The sequence below is a fragment of the Ruditapes philippinarum genome, unplaced genomic scaffold, assembly GCF_026571515.1.
Source record: "Ruditapes philippinarum isolate M1 unplaced genomic scaffold, ASM2657151v2 ctg721_1_1_1_1, whole genome shotgun sequence".
In the NCBI taxonomy this organism is placed as follows: domain Eukaryota; kingdom Metazoa; phylum Mollusca; class Bivalvia; order Venerida; family Veneridae; genus Ruditapes; species Ruditapes philippinarum.
Genome location: NW_026863746.1, coordinates 132,518 through 154,665, shown reverse-complemented (window position 1 = coordinate 154,665; position 22,148 = coordinate 132,518). Strand labels below are relative to the sequence as shown.

Sequence of the window (22,148 nt, the reverse complement as noted above, 5' to 3'; positions counted from 1 at the left end):
TTAAAAAAGGTTAAGCTGGCTTAAAACATTTTCATTTGATGATTAGGGATATTATTTTTATAGAAAAATTTATAATGGATCAAGTTTTTTCCCTCTTAAAAAAAATACCTAAATGTTAATTTTTTTTAAATTTTAAGAAAAAATTACTTGTTCTTTTTTTTAAATTGAATATGAAGTATTTCTTTACACTTGTTTAAAAAAATAAAAGGGCCCGAACAAAAAAAATTTACTTATTATTTTCGAAAATTTGGTTACCCCACCCCCTTTCCCTTTCCTGTTTTAAAAACCTTGGAAAACACAATCGTTTTTTGTTGGAAAAGCCCTAGAAGCATGCCGGTTTTTGGGTGACAGTCCTCCCATCAGTCTGTAATCTATATAAGAGAAAAGTGGAAACAGCGAAGATCACCCATAACGACCAAGATGAAAACTTCGCTGCCCGGTTCATTATGTCAATTTATAGCTGATATGCATGCTAATATACTCGCTACCACAAGGATCTCTTAGCTCCAGTTGAATAAAATTCTCAACATTAAAATACAAAAATTATGTTAATTAGAATAAAGTTATTTCCTCAGATATGTCCATACGTTCCAAAGTTAGAATATAATGTGTGTTTAATTAAAAAAAAGCAAGAACCTTGACTAATAAAGTGCTTAATCTTCATGTTGGGATATTGAAATTCAATAATGTCAAAATTGATTTAAAGAACATTATCTCGAACACAAATATTATCTCTTGGTGATTGACCTACAAAGATCAGAATGATTACATCTCTGATTAATAAATGAGCCGCGCCATGACAAAACCAACATAATGGGTTTGCGACCAGCATGGATCCAGACCAGCCTGCGCATCCCCCAGCAAAACATTTAAAAAAGATATCATCCCTCTTAGATATTTGATTCAGCAAAAAAGCATTTTTTGAATCATGAACAAAGGGAGAAACAAAAGGGGGGTTTGTAAATAAAGATATTTAACTTTTTTAAAAATTCCCCCGGGGCAATATAAAAGAAGAAACCGGGTACATTCAACTAATTAAAAAAGATTAAAATTTTAAAAAAAAATCTTTAATTTTTATTCTATTATACAGATAGATAAACTCTCAAACCACCTGCTGGACCAGGTTGTTCAAAACATTGATTAAAGTAGAACACCCCTAATGGGCACTATAAAAAACTGTAAAATGACAACATATGATAGTTATATACCTTAAATGTCACCCGTATGCAAAATTTAAACAAAATTTACCGCGTGGTTTATGAGTAATGGACATTTTTCTGAACTAAAACTTTGCCATTAGAAAGTTGTTTTTTTCAGAAATGAGGAAACTCTTAAAATCTATAATATCATCATTATAAAAAATGTTTTCCTATTGCTCATTGTTTGGAAACAAATTATGACATTCAGGTAACAAATAAAACAAACCAAATGATTGTTTCTAAACGAAATGTTTTACTATGTATAAAAATGTAACCCTACCCCACCCACTTTAAACACTTATTTGACCATTTCCTTATGTAAAAAGCCTTATTCAAAATATCCCTAAAATTTTCCACAATGAGGGGCTGTTTTCAAAGTTTAACCAATGGTAAAGGGCATTTATCGATGGGCATAGACTGGTTAAAGTTAACCACTGGATAACGCATTTTATCCGTAAGATAACTTTTAGGAAACAGATTTATCCAAAAGACAAATTTTAGCCAATGGATAATATTTTTATCACTAATCAATGTTGAACAACCCGGTCAAGATAGCATACTTAACTTACTTTTTAACTCGTATGCGAGGAACGTTGCGAAATGAAAAACATCCTTTAACCAGCCTAGTGAAATAAAGTGCAATTCTTTTTCATTTAGAAATTGGGGACAATCGTTCTTTCAAACTTCAATCCTAAGCAGATACTGTTTTGTCATATAAATAATTTCATTGCACCGACACCAACACGAAAAATACGCAGACAAATTTAGTAAAATTGTATTTACTTACCTACACAATATAGCTTGCTGCCATAATCACGAAGCGATTGATCTACCATACCGTATGGGCTACGTTCCAATTCGTCAGTTTTGACACATTCATCAATACTTGGTTCATTTCCATTGCATTCTAATTTTTGCAACCAAAAATAACTGAACGTGTTGTTTTCTTGGTGAATATCGCTGGCACCATATCCAAACAGACTATATATTATAAATATAAAAAATAGACATGTAAGTATGTATTTTTTTTTGCTTCCAGGTAGTTTCTCTTTCCTTATCGTCTAAAAGAAGTGATTTTAACCAAATTGGTCTTTCTAATATGTATTTGTCTCTACAGCATTATACGCGTTCATTTAAACAAATATTCCTATTGTCTTTATAAATTATCCCGCTCTTTTATGAATTTTCCGCCGACAATATTTTTAAACCTTAAAGTTGGGAGGAAATGCGACTTAACCACAACAAACATTTAGTATATTGAAGGTAGTTATGTTAAAATTGTTATGTTTAAATTCATAAAACATTGTCAGAAAAAAAATAGTGTGAGATTTTGTAACATTTTCGGTTGATAACCTACCTACATGTAATATTCAACGTTACATGTTGCAAAACCATGTAGCCGAAAATGCCTACTTTTAAATTAAACTGCAGCTGTGTTTATATATCAAAGGAGGTTAAAATAATGTATATAATATTTAGTATTGTTTCAAATCAATAGTTGTGCAGATTGTAACAACATACCTTAAGTTGAATTTATTACATAAAAGTGAAGCTGTGGCGTCAGAAAACTGAAATTCTGGGTGTCCGATTGATCCCCACGAACCATTGTAAAATATTTCTACAAAACCCTCTGTGCCTTGTGGGTCGGTTGGCAGTAGTCGAAATTCAAAGCCTAAATTATAAAATCAGGCAAATATATGTCTTTATCTTTATATCATTAATATTTTAGTTCAAGTAATTAGATATGTAATCCGCTGATTCTTATACATTTGTAGTACAAAATTAAATATTCATTGGTGAATACAATATTGAATATTCATTGTTGAGTACAATATTGAATATTCATTGTTGGGTACAATATTGAAATCCATTAAACGAGAACAAAACTGTCAATTTTGACAGAACTTAATGTACAGATTCAATCAAACCGAGTCTGCAATTCTCTTGTAATTTTGTTGTGATTAATGCTTCCTAGGGATCACTTTGTTTCCAGATTTTTGTTACTTTGGACTTTGAAAATGAAAACGAAGCTTTTTGGCGTACAGTATAGATTTGATGTGGCCTATATGACTCTGGACATGAAACAGAAGCTTAACTAAGATTGAATCTAATAATGCTTTCTACTGGAACATCACAGGGTGTAAATACTGGAAGTTTATTGGTTACATTCTTTGAGATAAAAAAACCCCAGATATTTTAAATAAGTCAAAATATACCTTCTACAGATTCAGCATGCACAAGTAAAAATGCCACAAGAAACATCATTTTCATGATTTCCACCATTTAATCTAGATCTGAGGAAAAGGAGATTAAAAATATTATTTTAGTTAAGTATTGAAACAACTTTGAAGTATATATGTGGATGAAATCTTGAACAGTAAAGAAAATATTACATCATGCTACAATCGCCATATAGTAATATATGTATCGATACAGTTCAGTTGCTTGATATAATGTTTATGAAGCGTTCTTTTCATTCATTATAAAGTGGACAAATGAAAAAGAAATGACACGTAGTTATAGAAAGACAACAACAACAAAGTTACGTATTATTGAGTAATGTTCACTCTGAAAATATGGTGATTAAGAAATATACATTAAATGCGAAGCCGTGTATGTAGAACTTGCAGTTTCCTAGTCCTAATGTATGAATAAGTTTTAATTACACATTTTAGATTATGTTTGAGTTTGCATTTGAAAGATGACAGTGATGAAGAATTTCGGATAACGGAAGAAAGTTCATTCAAGTCCCGTATTACAGACGACAGAAAGGAATTTTCATAAAGCGTTGTTCTTGTGTGTAAGGTTTGGATGTCCTCGGCATTACGTAAGTTATATCTAAAAGTATTGCCTACGGATAGTGGGACTAAAATCAAAGATATAGAGGATATTTATTTGTTTGTGTGTAAGATGAAATTTTATTTCATCGAGCGGGCTTTAAAAACACTATTCTCACGAGTGGCGTAGCCACGAGTTAGAATACTGTTTTTAAAGTTCACGAGATGAAATAAAATTAAATCTTACACAACAAACAAACAAATTTTCTTTTTATTTTATGCTTAAAAACAAGTTAAAACGAAATTTCCATAATTTTAACGTTGATATGAAAATCTGTTTCCCCCATTGAGAGCCCCATTTAGTTGGATTTTCATTATAAACAAGAAGTCTTGAGCTGAAAAATAAGTCCGCCAATCAACGTTAAATGAGGTGATATTTATTCATTTTATTAAAAAATATGAATAATCGCTTGTTTTAATAATAAAAACAAACAATTCTTGTAGGAGAAAAAGTCCAACCATCCATCCATATTTCTGTTACTTACTGCGAATTTATATTAGACCTGGTTTTGTAAAATGTAAGCGGCAGCCATTTTTTAAAGTTGTGTATTTCATGGGAGGAAAATAATTGTGTAAGATTCAGAGGGATATAATTTGGATTTGTTAGTCATACACCTTTTTAAAAGAAAGGAAACTTATTTGAGGATTGTAACAGACAAAAAATAAGTGTTGGCAGATGTGAAAACATTCAAAAAAGGAGCTAGGAAAATTGAAAACTTGGAAGCTTGCTCAGGAAGCTGGGTTGTTTTACTTGTTCTTCGAGTGATGTCTGTCATTGCTTTTCAATTTTTCATAAAGCGTACGGCAGTTATTGCTCGTAGGATACTTTAATATGCCCAAATGTCATCAAGAGCAGTTTTGCATGGGGAAGGAATGTATTTTTCAGACTGTAAAAATGAAACAAAACAAATTAGAGACAAAATTTGGTGATTGGAATTTGAATGAATAGAAGTAAGTTTTCTTCTTTTTATTACATGTATTACTTTTGAAATTTAAGTTATTTATCAATTTCAGCTTTGTTTTTCCTTTAAACAGCCTGACATTGTCAGAATTGTCAGCAAAAATAAAATTGAGGTACCACATGGGGAAAATCTTAAAAAAGTAATTTCGTCATTGAAAGGTGTGAAATTATATTTTGATAATTTTCACTCTGAAATTATCAAATATAATTTTCACGGATAAATCAGTAATCCACTGAAAAGCATAAAATAAAGTTTGTTATTTGATCGTTAGTCACAGATCTACGGATAAACTTGTACTGATAATTTATGTTTAGGATCCGTACAATATAAAAGAGGTGAAAAATTAGATTGTTGTTAAGTTTGTGTCCCATTTAAATTTTTATTTACTTTTTTGCATTCACTTTCCTCTTCTTTTTGAACCATTTAAAGATGTTTTTCACTACTATACATGATTATATTCAAGCACAACCTCTTTGTGTTCGATGATTGTTTGAATTGGACCTTTTTATCGAGGGCAACAAACGTTTGTGTAACGACATATGCTTCATTGCACACTTTTTTTCTTGTGTTATGCCGCTTCTTCAAATTTGAACATGCTGCAGGACATAGTAGAATATGTTACCTTGATTTTTAGTTATTACTAACGAACAATTTGATCCCCTGATTGACATAACTATGAACGTTATGTATATGATCTTTATTTATGTCATTATTTATAGTAGCATGCAAATATAATATAATTAAAACAATGTAGAATTGAAATGCTTATAACATATTTCGTAATATTCACTAACGATGTTTAAGAAAGTCACATTAGTGAACGCTCAACAATTAACAGATATAGTGGCAATTATTAAATATGAGTGATTTCGAATTGCTATTAAATGGATACTTTGACAAGCTACATGTGTCTTCACATCTGTGGTACAAGACTCTGCAAACACTCATATAGATGGACCAGAAAACAAGAGCGCATCATATCAAAATCATCAAAAATTCTTTGTGTGTCGATGATGAACACAATGTTTACATGTAACGTATAACAAGTGTGTAAGATTTTTATTTAGTTCCGCCCATTGTTTTCTCGTTTAGGGCACAGGCATTCTTTTACTTGGGGACCATACGCCGCTTTTCATGTAGTGGCACCACTTTGTTACATTGAAGGTTCCATGATAACCGCCGTATGAACATATCTGCGGATGTTTCTAAATTTAAAATTTCACAATTTTCGTGTTAAATGTTGAATTCTGCTTAAGCCAGTGCTAGGGGGCGTGGACGATTACTTGCACTTTCCATTACCGTCCATGAACAGGCTCAATCAAACCGAGCCTGCAACATTTTCAATTTTCTTTAGGGATCTGTATTTTTCTATTTGATATCTGAAGAAAACGCCTCCAATATATACCAATTAAACGAGATAACTAAACAAATTCCTCGCATATACAGGAAAGTTAGAAGAATCTTTACGTTCAAATTCCTGAAGCTATATCAACAATATTCTTCTCCTAATGTTCATCTAAACAAAATTTTGGTTACTATGTAACTGCAATAAGAACAACAAAACAACAACAACAACGCTTAAATCGAGGGACCTTATCATAACCCATAACAATATCATATCTATTAAGCTTTATGTTGAATTATTCATGATTCAATGTAGACATTTGAATTATATCAAACAAACAAACGTAATCATGTTTACCTTAAAAAGATCTAAAAGATATGAAGTATCTCTGTATTTGAAAAAAAGGCTTTCATATTAAATCTATGTTGAACAGAGTCCTGAAAGGATTAACAGCTTTTGAGAAATATTGATCACATTAACAACGATATCTAATCCTTAGCCACCAACCAAAAGGAATTAAAAATATTAATAACTATAAAACAATCAACAGTAGAGCGACATTCACCGATTAAAGCAAACAAGTTTGGCTTATGAATAAAACTTAAGACATGCAAGGAAACATGCTTAGTTAAAAAAAAACTAGACTGGGGAGGGTTGGCAGAAAACATCACATATTTGCCACTGAGTACCTGGCATGACTAGTACAATCTGGAAAACACATTTTATACGTTATAAGGTAAGGTATTTGATCTTTATTTTTGGATAGTTGCTTGTTTTGGGGTATTTCTTGCTGGAAAGAAGATATATATTTATCTGAAATTATGAAATTCTCAAACAGTACCTCATCAGACATATTCTTGCCATTGACTTTAACCACATCATATGCCATGAAAAAGATTGTCCATGTTAAATTATGTAATAAATGGACCAAACATGCTTTATGAATCAATTTTGGTGCTTATGATAATGAATATCAAACCCTTAACCATGCTCTTATTTTTTCAGCCCATCAGTGGATGATTAGAATTTGTTGAAAAGTCGGACAAATTCTGGATAGAGCCATTCAACAAAATAATTGACTGTCTGTGATCTTCAATTAACCAACAGAACTTCCGACACATAAGGTCATATTTGCTAGCATTGATATTGATGCTATTTGTGCTTTGGAATTGACAAGAGCTAACATAATTGAGAGCAACTCTAAGGTGATCGGTGATTTACGAACAACAAAGTTTGCTTGAGACTTTTTAACTTCACAAAAAAGTGACAAAACTTTTGTCGGAAGTTACATACCTGCTTCAGTTTTTAGCATTATATCGTAGTTTTTGAGAGAGCCTATTGTTTATGACCAAGTTAGTTCGTTCATTGAACGCCGCCTTTCCATGTTGATCTCGTTAATCATATTTTATTTTAAAGAAAAGGATCACTTTATTCAGGTTTAAGAATCTAGCCCTGAACAAATCTGCGGATGTTTCTAAATTCAAAAGTTTACTATTTTCGTGTTTAAATGTTGAATTCTGCTTAGAGGTACGAACCCAGAGGTACTTGTGCGACTTGGAGAACAATGGGTAACAGTAAATTCTCTTTGATCCTATTCATTCCGTTTTTACTTGTGTGTCTTTTTTAAGCCTTGTGTGACTAAAAATGGCCAAAAATATCAAAGGAAAAGTCACATAAGTACCATTTTGAGAGTACGTTCGTGGACAGTACCGTGCACTTTCCAGTACCGTCCATGAACAGTCTTAATAAAACCGAGCCTGCATCATTTGTCAATTTTGTCGTTTTGAGCGATCCTAAGCGATTCTATTTTTCGATATTTTTGAAGTTGTATTCAACTAACAAATGTCTGGCTCATTTAACAGATGATATTCTATTATAAATGGGCAAGTTTGGACTATCTCGGTTCATTTAATCATTATAAAATTTCAAAATTGCCGTTATGTATCTTTTCAACCAATGTAAACAACTTAAAATACTAGTAGATAATAAAAGATTTCATTGATACAATATCACATAACTATGTAAAGAATCACAATCATTCGAAGGTTTACGGACAAAAAATATACATTTTAACAACGACCAACAAGACAAAATAGCGGCCTGTCTTGACGACTAGATTATGTGGCGCAATTGATAACCTGTGATTGTATTCTAACAATACCTTAATAGCAAACATGTCTGAAATTACAAATATGTATAACGGCCATCTTGCTTTTTTCCGCCATATTCGATTTTTAAAGTTGGTCCCACTGTTAGGAAATACTGTACATTTGACAACAGAGTTATTATTCATCAGTGAAAAAAATAGATTTCTGCGCTACACCCGCAAAAAGATGATCAAAATAATAAAAGTGTTACATGTCAGGTCGCTCAAATTCGGCTACGCTTGATGGTCATGAAAGCGATATTGCTTTTTATCATTTTTCCTGTTTCTGTATGAATGTATTTACATAATGATAGGGTTGGTAAGTGTTTTAAAACTATATTTTAATCTTATACAATATCTTATTACAACATTTGTATCCACGGACAAAAGAAACTATTTTATGAAAAGAATTCTACGTATTTGTTCAGGATTCAGAAAACCAAGCTGGTAATGCGCTGTTATCTTGACATTTTGATTTAGTTTCATGTCAAACAAATAAAGCTAAGCGAAACGTAGCGATTCTCAACAATGGTGTACTGTCAGTTGCATCTTCCTGGTTTAATGAAATTCTAATATTACTGCCTTTTTCTTGATTTTTATTTTCATCCAGTTCGTAGAATTAATTACATTGTACGGCTGGATATATTATACAAATTAACAAACATATTTCAGACTACCGGGTATTTTAATTGTAAGAATAAACGATGGGCATGACTATCAAAATCTTAACAAGAGCCATTTTAACATGGCCGTCCCCCGTCGAGTGTGTTTGCTCATTTGAAGATTGTATATAATTATGTAGTAGAGCAGAATGAGGCCTTTTGGTAATGAAAACTGATGTCTGAAGTTATTACAGATTTGAAACCTATGTGAGTACCAATTCCCTTATTTTCAGATCTCAAAGTCAAATGTTAAGGGTATTGTGAGCCTTTTATTATATAGAGTTTTTCAGGCAAAAAATAAGTGTGAAAAATAACAAAGGTCAATAACTCAAAAATTATGATGGGTAGAGTTATTATTTTTGTGCACTGCATATTTCCTGAATGAGATCTATACACTTGTGAAGTTTCATGTTGATATCTCTAAGGCCTTTTAGTTATGCTCCGGACAAAAATTAAGTATGAAAAATAACAAAAGGCATTTATTGAAATATAATGCAGGGTAGGTTATTATTCTTGTGTGCTGCACTCCTCCTCAATGAAATGTATTCACCTATGAAGCTTCAAGTTGATACACTCTTTGAGATAAGCTCCGGACAAAAAGTATGAAAAATAACAAAGGGCAATAACTAAAAAGACATGCAGGGTAGAGTAATCATTCTTGCCTACAGCATTCCTCCTCAATAAGATCTATCCACATATGAAGTTTCATGTTGACATCTCTCAGATGTTTTAAGTTATGCTCCACTCAAGATAACAAAGGACAATAACTAAAAAATTATGATGGGTAGAGTTATCATTCTTGTGCACTGCACACCTCCTGAGTAAAATCAAACTTATTTTTTAGTTTTAGATTAACTATAAATTTTAGTTATTGTCCTTTGTTATTTTTCATACTTAATTTTTCACCTGAGTGGAGCATAAATCAAAAAGTCTTTGAGATGTCAACATGAAACTTTATAGGTGGATAGATCTTATTGAGGAAGAATGCTGTGCGCAAGAATGATAACTCTTATTTTTTGAGTTAATGCCATTTGTTATTTTTCATACTCAATTTTTCACCTGAGTGGAGCATAACTCAAAAAGTCTTTGAGATGTCAACATGAAACTTTATAGGTGGATAGATCTTATTGAGGAAGAATGCTGTGCGCAAGAATGATATCTCATATTTTTTGAGTTATTGCCCTTTGTTATTTTTCATACTTTTTGTCCGGAGCTTATCTCAAAAAGTGAAAGAGATATCAACTTGAAACTTCAAAGGTGGATAGATCTCATTGAGGAGGAGTGCATCACACAAGAATAATAACTTTACCCTGCATAATTTTTCAGATATTGCCCTTTGTTATTTTCATGCTTAATTTTTTGTCCAGAGCATGTGAGATGTCAACATGAAACCTCATAGGTGGATTTATTTTATTGAGGAGGAATGCTGTGCGCAAGAATGATAACTCTACCCTTTATAATTTGAGTTATCGCCCTTTGTTATTTTTCATACTTTTTGTCCAGAGCTTATCTCAAAAAAAAAATTAGAGGTATCAACTTGGATAGATCTCATTGAGAAGGAGTACAGCACACAAGAATTATAAACTACCCTGCATTATTTTTCAGTTACTGCCCTTTATTATTTTCAGCCATCAGTATTCACTTAGGTTTCAAACTGTAATCACTTAAGCCATCAGTTTTCATTACCAAAAGACCTCTTAAAATTGAAATATTCTCCTCTACTACATATACATTCTTCCAATGAGCAAACACATTCGGCGGGGGATGGCCATGTGAACATGGTTCTTGTTTATATTATCTTTATATTGGCTAATTAGTTTTTGTTCTGCCTTTATCTTTTCAAGGTTCATTTACAAAACAGTTTGTGTTTTTCTCTGACTTTCCATCCCTTAGTAAGATACCTTTAATTATTTCGTCAATAATATTATAAAGTTTTGCCTTCTCATATTTAAGATTTTCGATTAAAATATTGTTATTCGTTTTGAACTCAATTTCTTCTACCAGATCCCTAATTTTAGAGTTGATTACATGCTAATTTTTAAGATCGTCTTTCGTTCGATTTGTAGTTTAATACATTTTATTTTACCCACAATAATTTCTTGACATTCTACAAATTACAAGACGTATAAATAAAAATATCGACTTCTAATCTGTAAGTACTATTTCCGCTAAAGTAAGCTTTTCCGTTCAGCTTAGACAACCAATTGCCTGTATCATCAGTGTTTGAATTATAATGTATTTCTTGCAATAACGCTATTGCAAATTTATGTTAGTAAAGACAACTAGGGTCTGTCAAACAGAAGACTCTGAACCAACACAGAACTCTTTCATGTTTTTTTGTCGATGCTAATCATTTTACATTTAATGTACATATTTGAATTGTGAGCATATTATATTGAATGTAGATTCATACGTAAACTAGAGTCTTTTTTTTCATTTTTGCATGAATTTATAAATTAACATTTTATATGTCATGCTTAGATGTATAAACGGCGCATAGAAATACATTAGTAGACATATTATATTGAAATAACGTAATACTGTCTTTCTCCTACCTAAAACAATTTACTGATTTGTTTATCTTTTTTTAATGGAACTTCCGTTACTTCGCAAACGGCGGTGACCTTGGCGTGACCGGAGAGGTTTGAGTGCCAAAAAGTGGTTATTTTTAACTTAATTTAATTTTAAGAATGTCAATAATTCTTACAGTGCCCTCCATGAAACGCCTTAACTTCATAAGTTAACAATAACACTATAGCAAAGTTTTTCTTAAATACATATAGATTCAATTATGATATATTCCTTAAAAATAATTCCATTAGAGTAGAGTAGAAAAGAAAATAAATCTAAAATATCAAAAACAAATTTAATTTTTAATACGAATACGGAAAAAGGCATTTGTGTACAAACTCATTCCTACCTTAGAAGTTTCCAGTCACTCTACCACTCTATGTCATTTATTTTTAAATAACTATGCATCCAGAAGATAACAGAAAATTTAGCGTTTTAACCGGGAAGATAAATAACGTATCTTCAACAGGTTCAACTAACATTTTAAAATGTACTTCAAAGACATAAAACATTCAACGCAATTGTTTCATCCGGGTTATTTCTAATACTACGTGATGGTAAAGGACCAATCGCAACTACTCGGCCTTTTCCGTCAGTCTTCGGGTAAGGACCTCGAACGCAATTGTATGAATACTATTCGTTCGGGTGCGCATCATTTTATCACTCGGGCTATGCCCTCGTGATATAATTCCTCGCATCGGAACTCCAAACAGTGATTTTATTGAGCGATAAAATCACTGTTTGGGATATATTATTTCTTAAATAATGCACGCTAAATTGGTATCTTCTTCTTAAATATAAATCCTTGGTTCAACTTAGGAAAACACCAAAATGTACGGGTTTATATTAAATTACTGGCGGTTAACGAATTATGTATCTACCATGTAACAGTATATATGAAGTGATTTTAGTTTATACGAACCAGGAACACATACAAGTAAACAAACCGTTTATTTATGACCGTACTTTTTAACAGGAAAAGTGACAGTTTAACATAGATATGGGTTTTTTTCTCGGAATGCAATTTTTATTCATTATTTTTAACATTTTGTTAAACTTTGGTTGGATATGTCTATCAGGAAGAATAAGTTATATTTTAAAACATCATTACGTTTTAAATAATAACTTTATGTGAAAATGAGAGCTTTTAACTTCAATCACTTTCATTGCCTAGTATAAAGAGTATAAGCCTCTCACTTATGCGGATCTGAGCTCGAATATCACGTATTCCATAGATAACGACAGTGCGACAGTACGAAGACACGATAGTACGACAATGCGACAGTATAAAAACATGATAGTACGACAATGCGACAGTATGAAGACATGAAAGTACGACAATCCGGCAGTTTAAAGACATGATAGTACGATAATGCGACAGTATGAAGGCATGATAGTACGACAATGCGACAGTATGAAAACATGATAGTACGACAATAAGACAGTATAAAGACATGATAGTACGACAATAAGACAGTATGAAGACATGATAGTACGACAATGCGACAGTGTTAAGAAATGCTAGTACGACAATGTGACAATATAAAAAACATGATAGTACGAAAATACGACAGTATAAAGACATGATAGTACGACAATCCGACAGTATAAAGACATGATAGTACGACAATCCGACAGTATGAAGACATGATAGTACGACAATGCGACAGTATAAAGACATGATAGTACGACAATGCGACAGTATGAAGACATGATAGTACGACAATGCGATAGTAAGAAGACATGAAAGTACGACAATGCGACAGTAAAACATGATAGTACGGCAATCCGACAGTATAAAGACATGATAGTACTACAATCCGGCAGTTTAAAGACATGGTAGTACGACAATCCGACAGTAAGAGGACATGATAGTACGACAATGCGATAGTAAGAAGACATGAAAGTACGACAATGCGAAAGTAAGAATACATGATAGTACGACAATGCGACGATGTAAAGACATGACAGTTCGACAATGCAACAATATGAAGACATGAAAGTACGACAATGCGATAGTGTGAAGACATGATAGTACAACAATGCAACAATATGAAAACATGATAGTACGACAATGCGACAATGTGAAGACATGATAATACGACAATGCGACAGTATAAAGACATGATAGTACGACATTGTGATAATATGAAGACATGATAGTACGACAATGCGATAGTGTGAAGACATTATAGTACAACAATGCAGCAATATGAAAACATGATAGTACGATATTGCGACAATGTGAAGACATGATAGTACGACAATGCGATAGTATTAAGACATGATAGTATGACAATGCAACAATATGAAAACATGACAGTACGACAAACCGACATTGTGAAGACATGATAGTAAGACAATGCGACAGTATGAAGACATGAAAGTACGAGAATCCAACAGTATATAGAAATGATAGTACGACAATACGACAGTTTGAAGATTTGATAGTACGACAATGCGACACTGTTGCATTATGTCTAAATTTAGTTAAAACTAGGTGCATTTTTTGGGGTAACTTACTTATGTTATTTTATCATTTTTCTTATTTATGCTTACTTAATGTCTTGATAATTTATATCGGTAGGATATTTGCTTATATTCCCATCACGAAACTTCTACGCTGGCAGAAGTTCTTCGAGTTGTGTGATGAGACCACTAAAGCACTTTTAACATACTAGTATTTTGAATGTAACACCCCCAAAAGTCCAGAACACCGTTCAGATTTTGTTTTCCTACGTATTATCCGACTTTTATGATATTATCAACATTACTGAATTAAGATGTAAGTGTATCGACAGTAAAAGACGGGATCCGGGCTTTACTTCCATGTTTTTATTTGAAATTAAAAAGAATTTATAAATTGTCTTCAAAGGTGATATACTTATGGAACAAAATATGTGCAAAATTTCAGATCTTTCGCCATATCCAATTTTCTAGAATAATTGTTCTTATTCTGAAATATTACATAGAATAGAAAACCGCTGCAACGCTAATCTTTCAAATCAAGATAAGAACAGCACAAAATACGATTTTCAGTTTATTTCTGAGTATATTTCTAAATTTCCCTATGCATAGTTTGCTGTTTTAAATGTATGCCCAAGCTGATCTATGTAAGAAATTCAAACTTTTAATTTTCAGACTTTTTGACCTCAGTGGAGTTCCTTAAAAATGCACTAGAAGCAAACTGTTATTTTTCCCTCTCGGTTAGTTTTTTTACGATCACATGTTGACAACGATGGAGAAGACATACAACTTGATACAGAACCACATAACAACTCAATACAATATTTATAATTTTATTTACAAGGAAATGAAATGCAGGATTTCTTATAGTTATAATATAAAGTACGAGCAAAAATATACAAGACATATTAAGATGAAAAATTTATATCAACACTAATACATTGTATATGAAAGTTCAAACGTTTGTTTGATTAACGTTCCGCTTCCATTCAAAAATCAAGGGTAATGATTTTCCTATCGCAGGTCCATGATGCTAGTTAACAGTTCAATACTCAATCCGAGCTCTAGGGTGTAGCCACGCTGTTGGTCCTTTCACGCCGACATTCCTTCAGTAAAATTAAAGACGTTCCAATAAATTGACACACTTGAACATCTTACGCTGAAGCAACTTGCTTTATGTATAAAGCCTAAATATAAAACACCATATGGAAAACCATGATGGATAAAAAAATAAGCATGTTTCATTAATATAAGTACATGTATATAATATAAGACCTCGTTATCATACTACGGTGATATTTTGTAAACACAGACACAATATAAAAATGCTTCTTTAGAGACATTAATTGAATACGTCGCTACGTTTGTTTTCTTACATAGTAAGTCAACACTTATATTAATTTATCTGAGTCAAAACAAAATATTTAATTTACTCAGAAAACTGAATTATCAATTCAACATTAAATAATTAAATGCAATAGCCAAGCAAAGCTACGTCGAATTCCTCCACAGTTTGTATACATTAAACATTCCTTTTCTCATCGAAAATATAAAATAAGTTTTTGAATTTCACCTATAGGTTAGCGTATACTAGTAAGCATATTATAACACAAAACTCGCTGAAGAGGTTGCGCCATTCTTGACTTATTCAATTGGTTTGGTGCACCATTTACCGGTTTAAACTCCCCAGTAGTACCTATTGTGCTGCTGACCGTTTAAAGGCGGCGCCCCTTTGTGTTCCTCAGATATATGTCTGGTTGTTTCATACTGATTTGGTGACACTTTTGTTTGATTCCCTTGTTGTTTTCTCGTCAACGGTAACTATCTTCCCCTTTTACCCCAGTTTTTATTTCTTTAATTTTGACACCTCCTCCCAGAATCTCCTATCCCCTTCTCATGTTCCTTGTTGATCTTGTTTATCATATTTTACTATTTAACAGTTTATAATTATTTTCATAAACCGTTGATTTACTTGACAAATGATTAGAATGAAAATAGTTTAATGTGGTTTTGACTAAGATATGAAGAAAAAGAATGTATTAAATATTTTAATATGATATATTATTATTATTTATTCAAGGATTTCAATGAATTTAGTATTGAAATTTCACGAATATAATATTCTATTTATCACATATTTATAATGAGAACGTTTTACAGTTAAAAAGAGTCATTTTTCGTTGACGCACCAATTATGTAACACTAACGCATTAATTAAAGCTATGTTTGTATATAACACAAATGTCGTCTTGTCAATGTGTTATTACACTAGTGTAATATTATCATATTGTCATAGTAACGACCTTTATTAACAAAAAATGCCTTTGAAGTAAAGCTTATATATCTACATGTTTGCATATTACCAAACATCATCAAGATCTGAGATTTGTTGAAAGTAGGGAGCTACCTTAAGGCAACACACCGGTTGTAAAACTGCAGGCCATCACGTGCCGACTTATTTGCCTCACGTATCCATTATGACAGATATATACAGATTATATTAGCAGTAAATTAAGAAGTTTACTTTTATAGTAATGTTTATGACACGGATGTGGATGAATCATATGTATAATGGTGATGATGATGATAATGATGATGATGATGATGATGATGATGACTTTACACAGGTAATGTCTGCCTAATGATTAAAGGTCTGGTAATAAAAGAGATAACGAAAACACATTTGTAACTAGTTCTACAACATTACCAAATAATTGCACTCGCGAATTCATATGACAAAATTTTGTCGTCTGTATTTTGATGTTTTTTCATTATTGTTCTCACACACCGACATATGAGTTCTGTCTTGCCAAAAGATACTTGTTTCTATTTCTAAGACATCTCCAGTTTCTGCATAGATGTACGGATATTTAGATGTGCACATGTTTGAAAGGAACGGCTGCAACTGGTTGTAAAACAATAGTCACAGTGACGGCAATAATTCACCGATTATTATATGCCATGTCTTGTTAGAAAGCTAATATATACCCTGCGTTATGAATATATGCGATTAAGATAAACATGCTATATGATTGTGTTAAATGATTGTAAAATAACTGTGCTTATTATTTGGCCACATACTTCTTTCATGCAAATGTCTTTTAACATAGCGGTATCTAAAAAGATTTTCATCTAAAGAGTAAGATTTCGATGATACACAACACAGTGAGTTTTGCTGAAATTGTTCAAGTACTTATTTTATATCGCTTTTAAATATTTCATAATGCATTTCATACTGATGAAGCTATTCTAATGTAGCAAAAGGAAAATGGGATCAAGAATCAACAAAGTAATATGATGTTGACAGAACCCAGCCAGCTGACACAACTAAGCAACATCTGCAAGGCACAAAACAGGTCAAAGGACCTAAAACACGAGAGACATCATGCTCTCGTCTTCTCAATAAATTATTTTCTTTATGCAGTATCATTTCAACATGATATTGCTTCAACTAAAGAGCCTTATACTAAAGACCATTGCATATATTTTCAAACTTAAGACCATCGCTTAAATGTTACAATAAAAGTAAAGAACTTAAGATTATTTAAAAATTCACAAAATCAAAATTATGTTGAAATGATAAATTTGACAATGTCTTATAATCTTAAAATGATGTAAACACCGTGGAGCAGTCAACAAATTATTGATAAATTCTAGTCCAAAACAAAGCAAAAAGAACATCATTTTCCTTAATATGATTAAAGGTCGAAATACTTTTAATTTAATTGTTAATAAATGCATCGTAATTGCAAAATAGAATAATAATAAATAACATATCATCATTCATATACAGCTCATGAATATTAGATACGCCTTGGTATCTAAATAAATAAGATGTTGTGAGTAAACGTATAGAATTTCAAAAATATTTTTAATGTTTAAAGAGTCTGGCAACTAAATGAGGATATAATGTTGTTTTTTCTAGATGTAAAAGTATCTCAAATTGTGATTATCTAAAAATAACACAAAATAATACGTGTAGTACATACACCTATAGCAAACATAGTTGGTTAACTGTATTTATGTATAGTATTACAACATACTTAGCAAATACAATGTTTACGAAAGTTAAAACACAACACTTCAGTATTAAACGTCTTTTTGACAATGAGCTGATATCTTGACTATCATAAATAACAGTTATGTACTTTAACTAAATCAAGATTTAACTGAAAATAAAGACGATTTTCTCTCGACATAAAAAGGAAAATTGACTCGAAAATATTTCTGTCTAGACCTATTTAGATAACTCTTAGTGCTGAATTGAATAAAAGATAGTTACACTTTTGGGCAATTGTTATGTATCATAAAGACGATACGATTAAAATGTTGACTGATGTTCAGGGTTGTCAACAAGTAAAACCATGATGGACAGAATTGATAAATGACACCTATATAGCGCACCGAAAATAAACCGCAAGCTTCCTCTGATGAGACATTACAACTTCCGTATAAACACACTGCAGATGTAGCAAAATTCCGAATATCACTAGGTTCATTCCCTGCGGTCTGGAGACCGCAGGGTATTGGTACGCGTTTAACTTTTGAGGCATGGAGGAGCACGTGACCTGTTTTCGGTACATGGAGGAGCATGTGATCTGTAAACCGTACATGATTGGTTAATTGACCTTTTCGCAATCCTAGCTAAATACCGTTTGCCGGTACGTTACGGATTTACCTGTAGGGAATTAGTCCGAATTACCCCTAATTAAGAAAAAAACTATTACGTGATTTTTCTAATTTTCTATAATTATTTTACCGTTTAAGGTGGAAAAACTTGAATGATGTGCTTGAAAATTATCAATGTTTCTTTAATATCTATCTCAAATTTTTCAAACAATAAATTGTTTATACTGAAAATCTACAAAGTTAAAATATTCGTAATGGCATCTGCCATAATAAATAGAGATATTTTCTGCGTAAACTTGTGTGTTTACTTTATTTATTTTTTTGCTCGGAATTATTCATAAAATGGTAGGCCTATTTAATCATTTTCTTAAAAAGAAATAATTGTTTTATGTTCGAACTTCTCCGGTCTTCAACGGTCATCAGTTTCCAAAGACCTAGCTTCTTCTATATTGATCGTTTATTCAATTGTCAACTATATTCTTGATACAAACGTTTATTTATTCCCCCCCCCAAAAAAAAAGAATAAATAAATAAAAAAAAATGTTGAAAATAGTTAAATGAAATATCTTTATCATTAATCATTAAAATGTTCACCGCAGGAAACCATTTTACTTGTACATTAATTGTGTACAATGTATTTTGTTTCAAGTCGGTGCATAAGCATGTACAGCAGTTTCGTTTTTCATAACCGTTATTAATGCACAGACAGGATTAATCAAACTAACTGTGCGTCATATGTGTTGTATAGTATGGCAAAGTTACGATCAAAATTAATTACATGTTAGTTTATACTAACAACTTAAATATTGTGATCATCAAATACTTTTATTATTGTTAATTTACTTTCCTCAAACAGCAAACAGAAAAAAATTATACATATGTATAAGTTTATCACCCGTTGCTTTTATAATTGGTGGATTACAATTACAATACTTACCTATATTACACTGATAGCAAAATAAAATGGCATCCATTGATAAAGTCTTAGTTTGATTAAGTCTCTTTCAGAGATGTCACGATACAATAGTTACAATTAAACCGACTAAAGAAAGTGTCATCGGCAAGGGATAAATGATCATGCAGGACCAGGAGAAAACAAAACAGCATTGTTAAAATTTCCAAATGTCCAAAGGACTACACGCTATATAATCATCTAAAATACCTCTTGTGTTTACATGAACAAATTTAAAGAAAATCAACTTCACTTTCCTACGTTTACATATGATTTATTTATTGAAAGCGTGCGTGTAATAAAACTCCCCGAAATAAGTAGGTTTAGTTAAATCTATACAGATACGTTCTTTACATTTGTTGGCCGTCTCGTTATAACTTTTTCTATTCAAACAAGTTTCATTTTTATCTGAGCACGTAACAAACGTTTCAAACATACCATGATGATGTTTATGATAATAAATAGTAAATTTGATTGAAACATGCAGAATGTCCTATAGTAGAATTCTTTGACATGGAGAGAAACATACAAATCTTTCCATGCACTAAGTAACGGCATATGGCTGTAATTTTAAATGAAAATGAATTATTTAGCCTAGCCTATTACTTTCTTCCAAATTGACATATCAGGGTTACGTCCGGTGTAAATGACCGCAAAATAATTAGTATTTTGATAATGACGAACAAATCTCATAAGAAATCCCGAACAAAAGAATAGTCTCTATGTAGATATGGTGTTATCAAAGATGTCTAGACCTTTATTTGTCGTAGAAATCGCATTGGAAATAGTATTGTTAAACAAGCTTTACAATAAGAATGATAGGTGCATTTAGGCAGCTTTGTTCTATTGTAAAACATACTCTTTTCTTTACTCTGAAAGCCTGCAAGTGTATCATACATGTATTTTCATAATTATTTACTGCTAACTTGATATGATAATTATATCATCTAAGAATCTTGGGGATGATATATCCTCAATCGTGTTTTAAAATATAGTTTGATTGTGACCATACGTACGTGATTAAAAATAACTCTAAGCATTCACTCTATATTGCCACCAAAAAGAAACAGTTGTTGAAAGATGAATGTAGTTTGTTGCAGTACAAAAAAAAACAAGTATTTTTGCAATGTTGCAATAAAACATCCTTATTTCCTCCTGTTAATCAAAAGGAATGTTAAAATCATAAACTAATCTGTGTCTTGATATTGTAAAACGACATTGAAACTGTGAAGCAGTCAACCAATAATTAAAACCTTATATTAAAGTGACATTATGCTTATCCAAGGGTATATCCTGAGTGAACAGGTGAATTTTAAAATAAGTTTTCATTTTGTCATAATTCCTTTTAATTTAATAATTTACTTCCCATAACCAATAAATAACTCACAGATCCAAATAAAATTTTAGTAAATATCTATTAGAATTTACCTATAACGCTCAGTTTATAAAGAGTGGGGCAGTTTATTTATATTTTAGGCAGATTTATAATTTTATCTTGAACATTTTCCAATATCAACTGTTGGTCAAACACCATTTTAACAGTCAATCTTTTGAAATATAAAGTCAATTCAGTTCAACTAGACTATGAAAATATGAGCATAATGTCACTTTAATAATAGTCAAAATTAATAAGAAACGAAATTTACATCATATTTTTTAAATTGCTTAAAGTTAAAAACAATTAAAACACGGGTTTTGATAATACATTTACATAAAGAAATCTATAATTATTAGAATTTATTTAACATCTTATATATAGAGAAAAATATAAGTAGAGAGTTAAATTTTTGTAATGGTACTTAATACCAACTATTTATAGAAACCCTCATATATTCAGTTTTGCCAGTACCAAACCATTTTAACATAAAAATCATGATTTATACTTTTTAGGATATAAGATGTTATTGTTTATCTCTGATTCAGTTTAAAAGAGTATGTAAAATAAGTATCTCCGTCTAAAGTGTTTAATCACGACCTTTTATGCAAACGTTTTGAACTAAACTCGTATACTTAGTTTATCAGTTTCAACGCAATTTTACATTGGACTTCTTTTATTAACGGACATGCTTTTGTGGTAATGTACTTAAATGGGTCAAAACAAGTTAATGATTATCTCTTAATCCGTTGTAAAGGAGACAAAATTAACCGGAGTATTTCCGTCTAGACATATTGAGACCCCCTTGTCGTTAAATGAGGTAATGATGATTACTCTTTTTCGGCAATCGCAATACACTAGAAAGCTGATATGAATGTTGATTGATGGCCGACGTTGTCACCTAGTATGCCACATGGGACCTCAAAGTGATAGATGACACCTACGCAAAAGCACCTAAAAATATACGGATGAACTCCATTATCAGTGGTGACAAATGCGTATAA

General features: G+C 31.5%; 1 protein-coding gene and 1 pseudogene across 1 annotated transcript; both read right to left on the bottom strand.

Moving 5' to 3' along the window:
• Positions 1-279: 279 nt before the first annotated feature.
• On the bottom strand, positions 280-12,533 carry LOC132723211 (lysyl oxidase homolog 3B-like). The gene is made up of 5 exons (XM_060707888.1): positions 12,072-12,533; positions 3,416-3,493; positions 2,721-2,871; positions 1,987-2,180; positions 280-371 (listed from the first exon to the last, which is right to left on the bottom strand). The coding sequence occupies exons 2-5, from the start codon at positions 3,480-3,482 to the stop codon at positions 280-282; spliced, it is 504 nt and encodes a 167-aa protein (XP_060563871.1). The 5' UTR covers positions 3,483-3,493; positions 12,072-12,533.
• Positions 12,534-12,919: 386 nt separating this feature from the next.
• Positions 12,920-13,861, bottom strand: LOC132723210 (uncharacterized; annotated as a pseudogene).
• Positions 13,862-22,148: the final 8,287 nt, after the last annotated feature.

Bases quoted from the DNA above. Each gene is read 5' to 3' on its own strand.
- LOC132723211 (XM_060707888.1), bottom strand. From the start codon at position 3,482: ATGGTGGAAATCATGAAAATGATGTTTCTTGTGGCATTTTTACTTGTG. The intron at 2,872-3,415 runs GTATATTTTGAC...TTTATAATTTAG, and splicing joins GCATGCTGAATCTGTAGAAG to GCTTTGAATTTCGACTACTG. The intron at 372-1,986 runs GTAAGTAAATAC...TCTCTTATATAG, and splicing joins CAGCAAGCTATATTGTGTAG to ATTACAGACTGATGGGAGGA.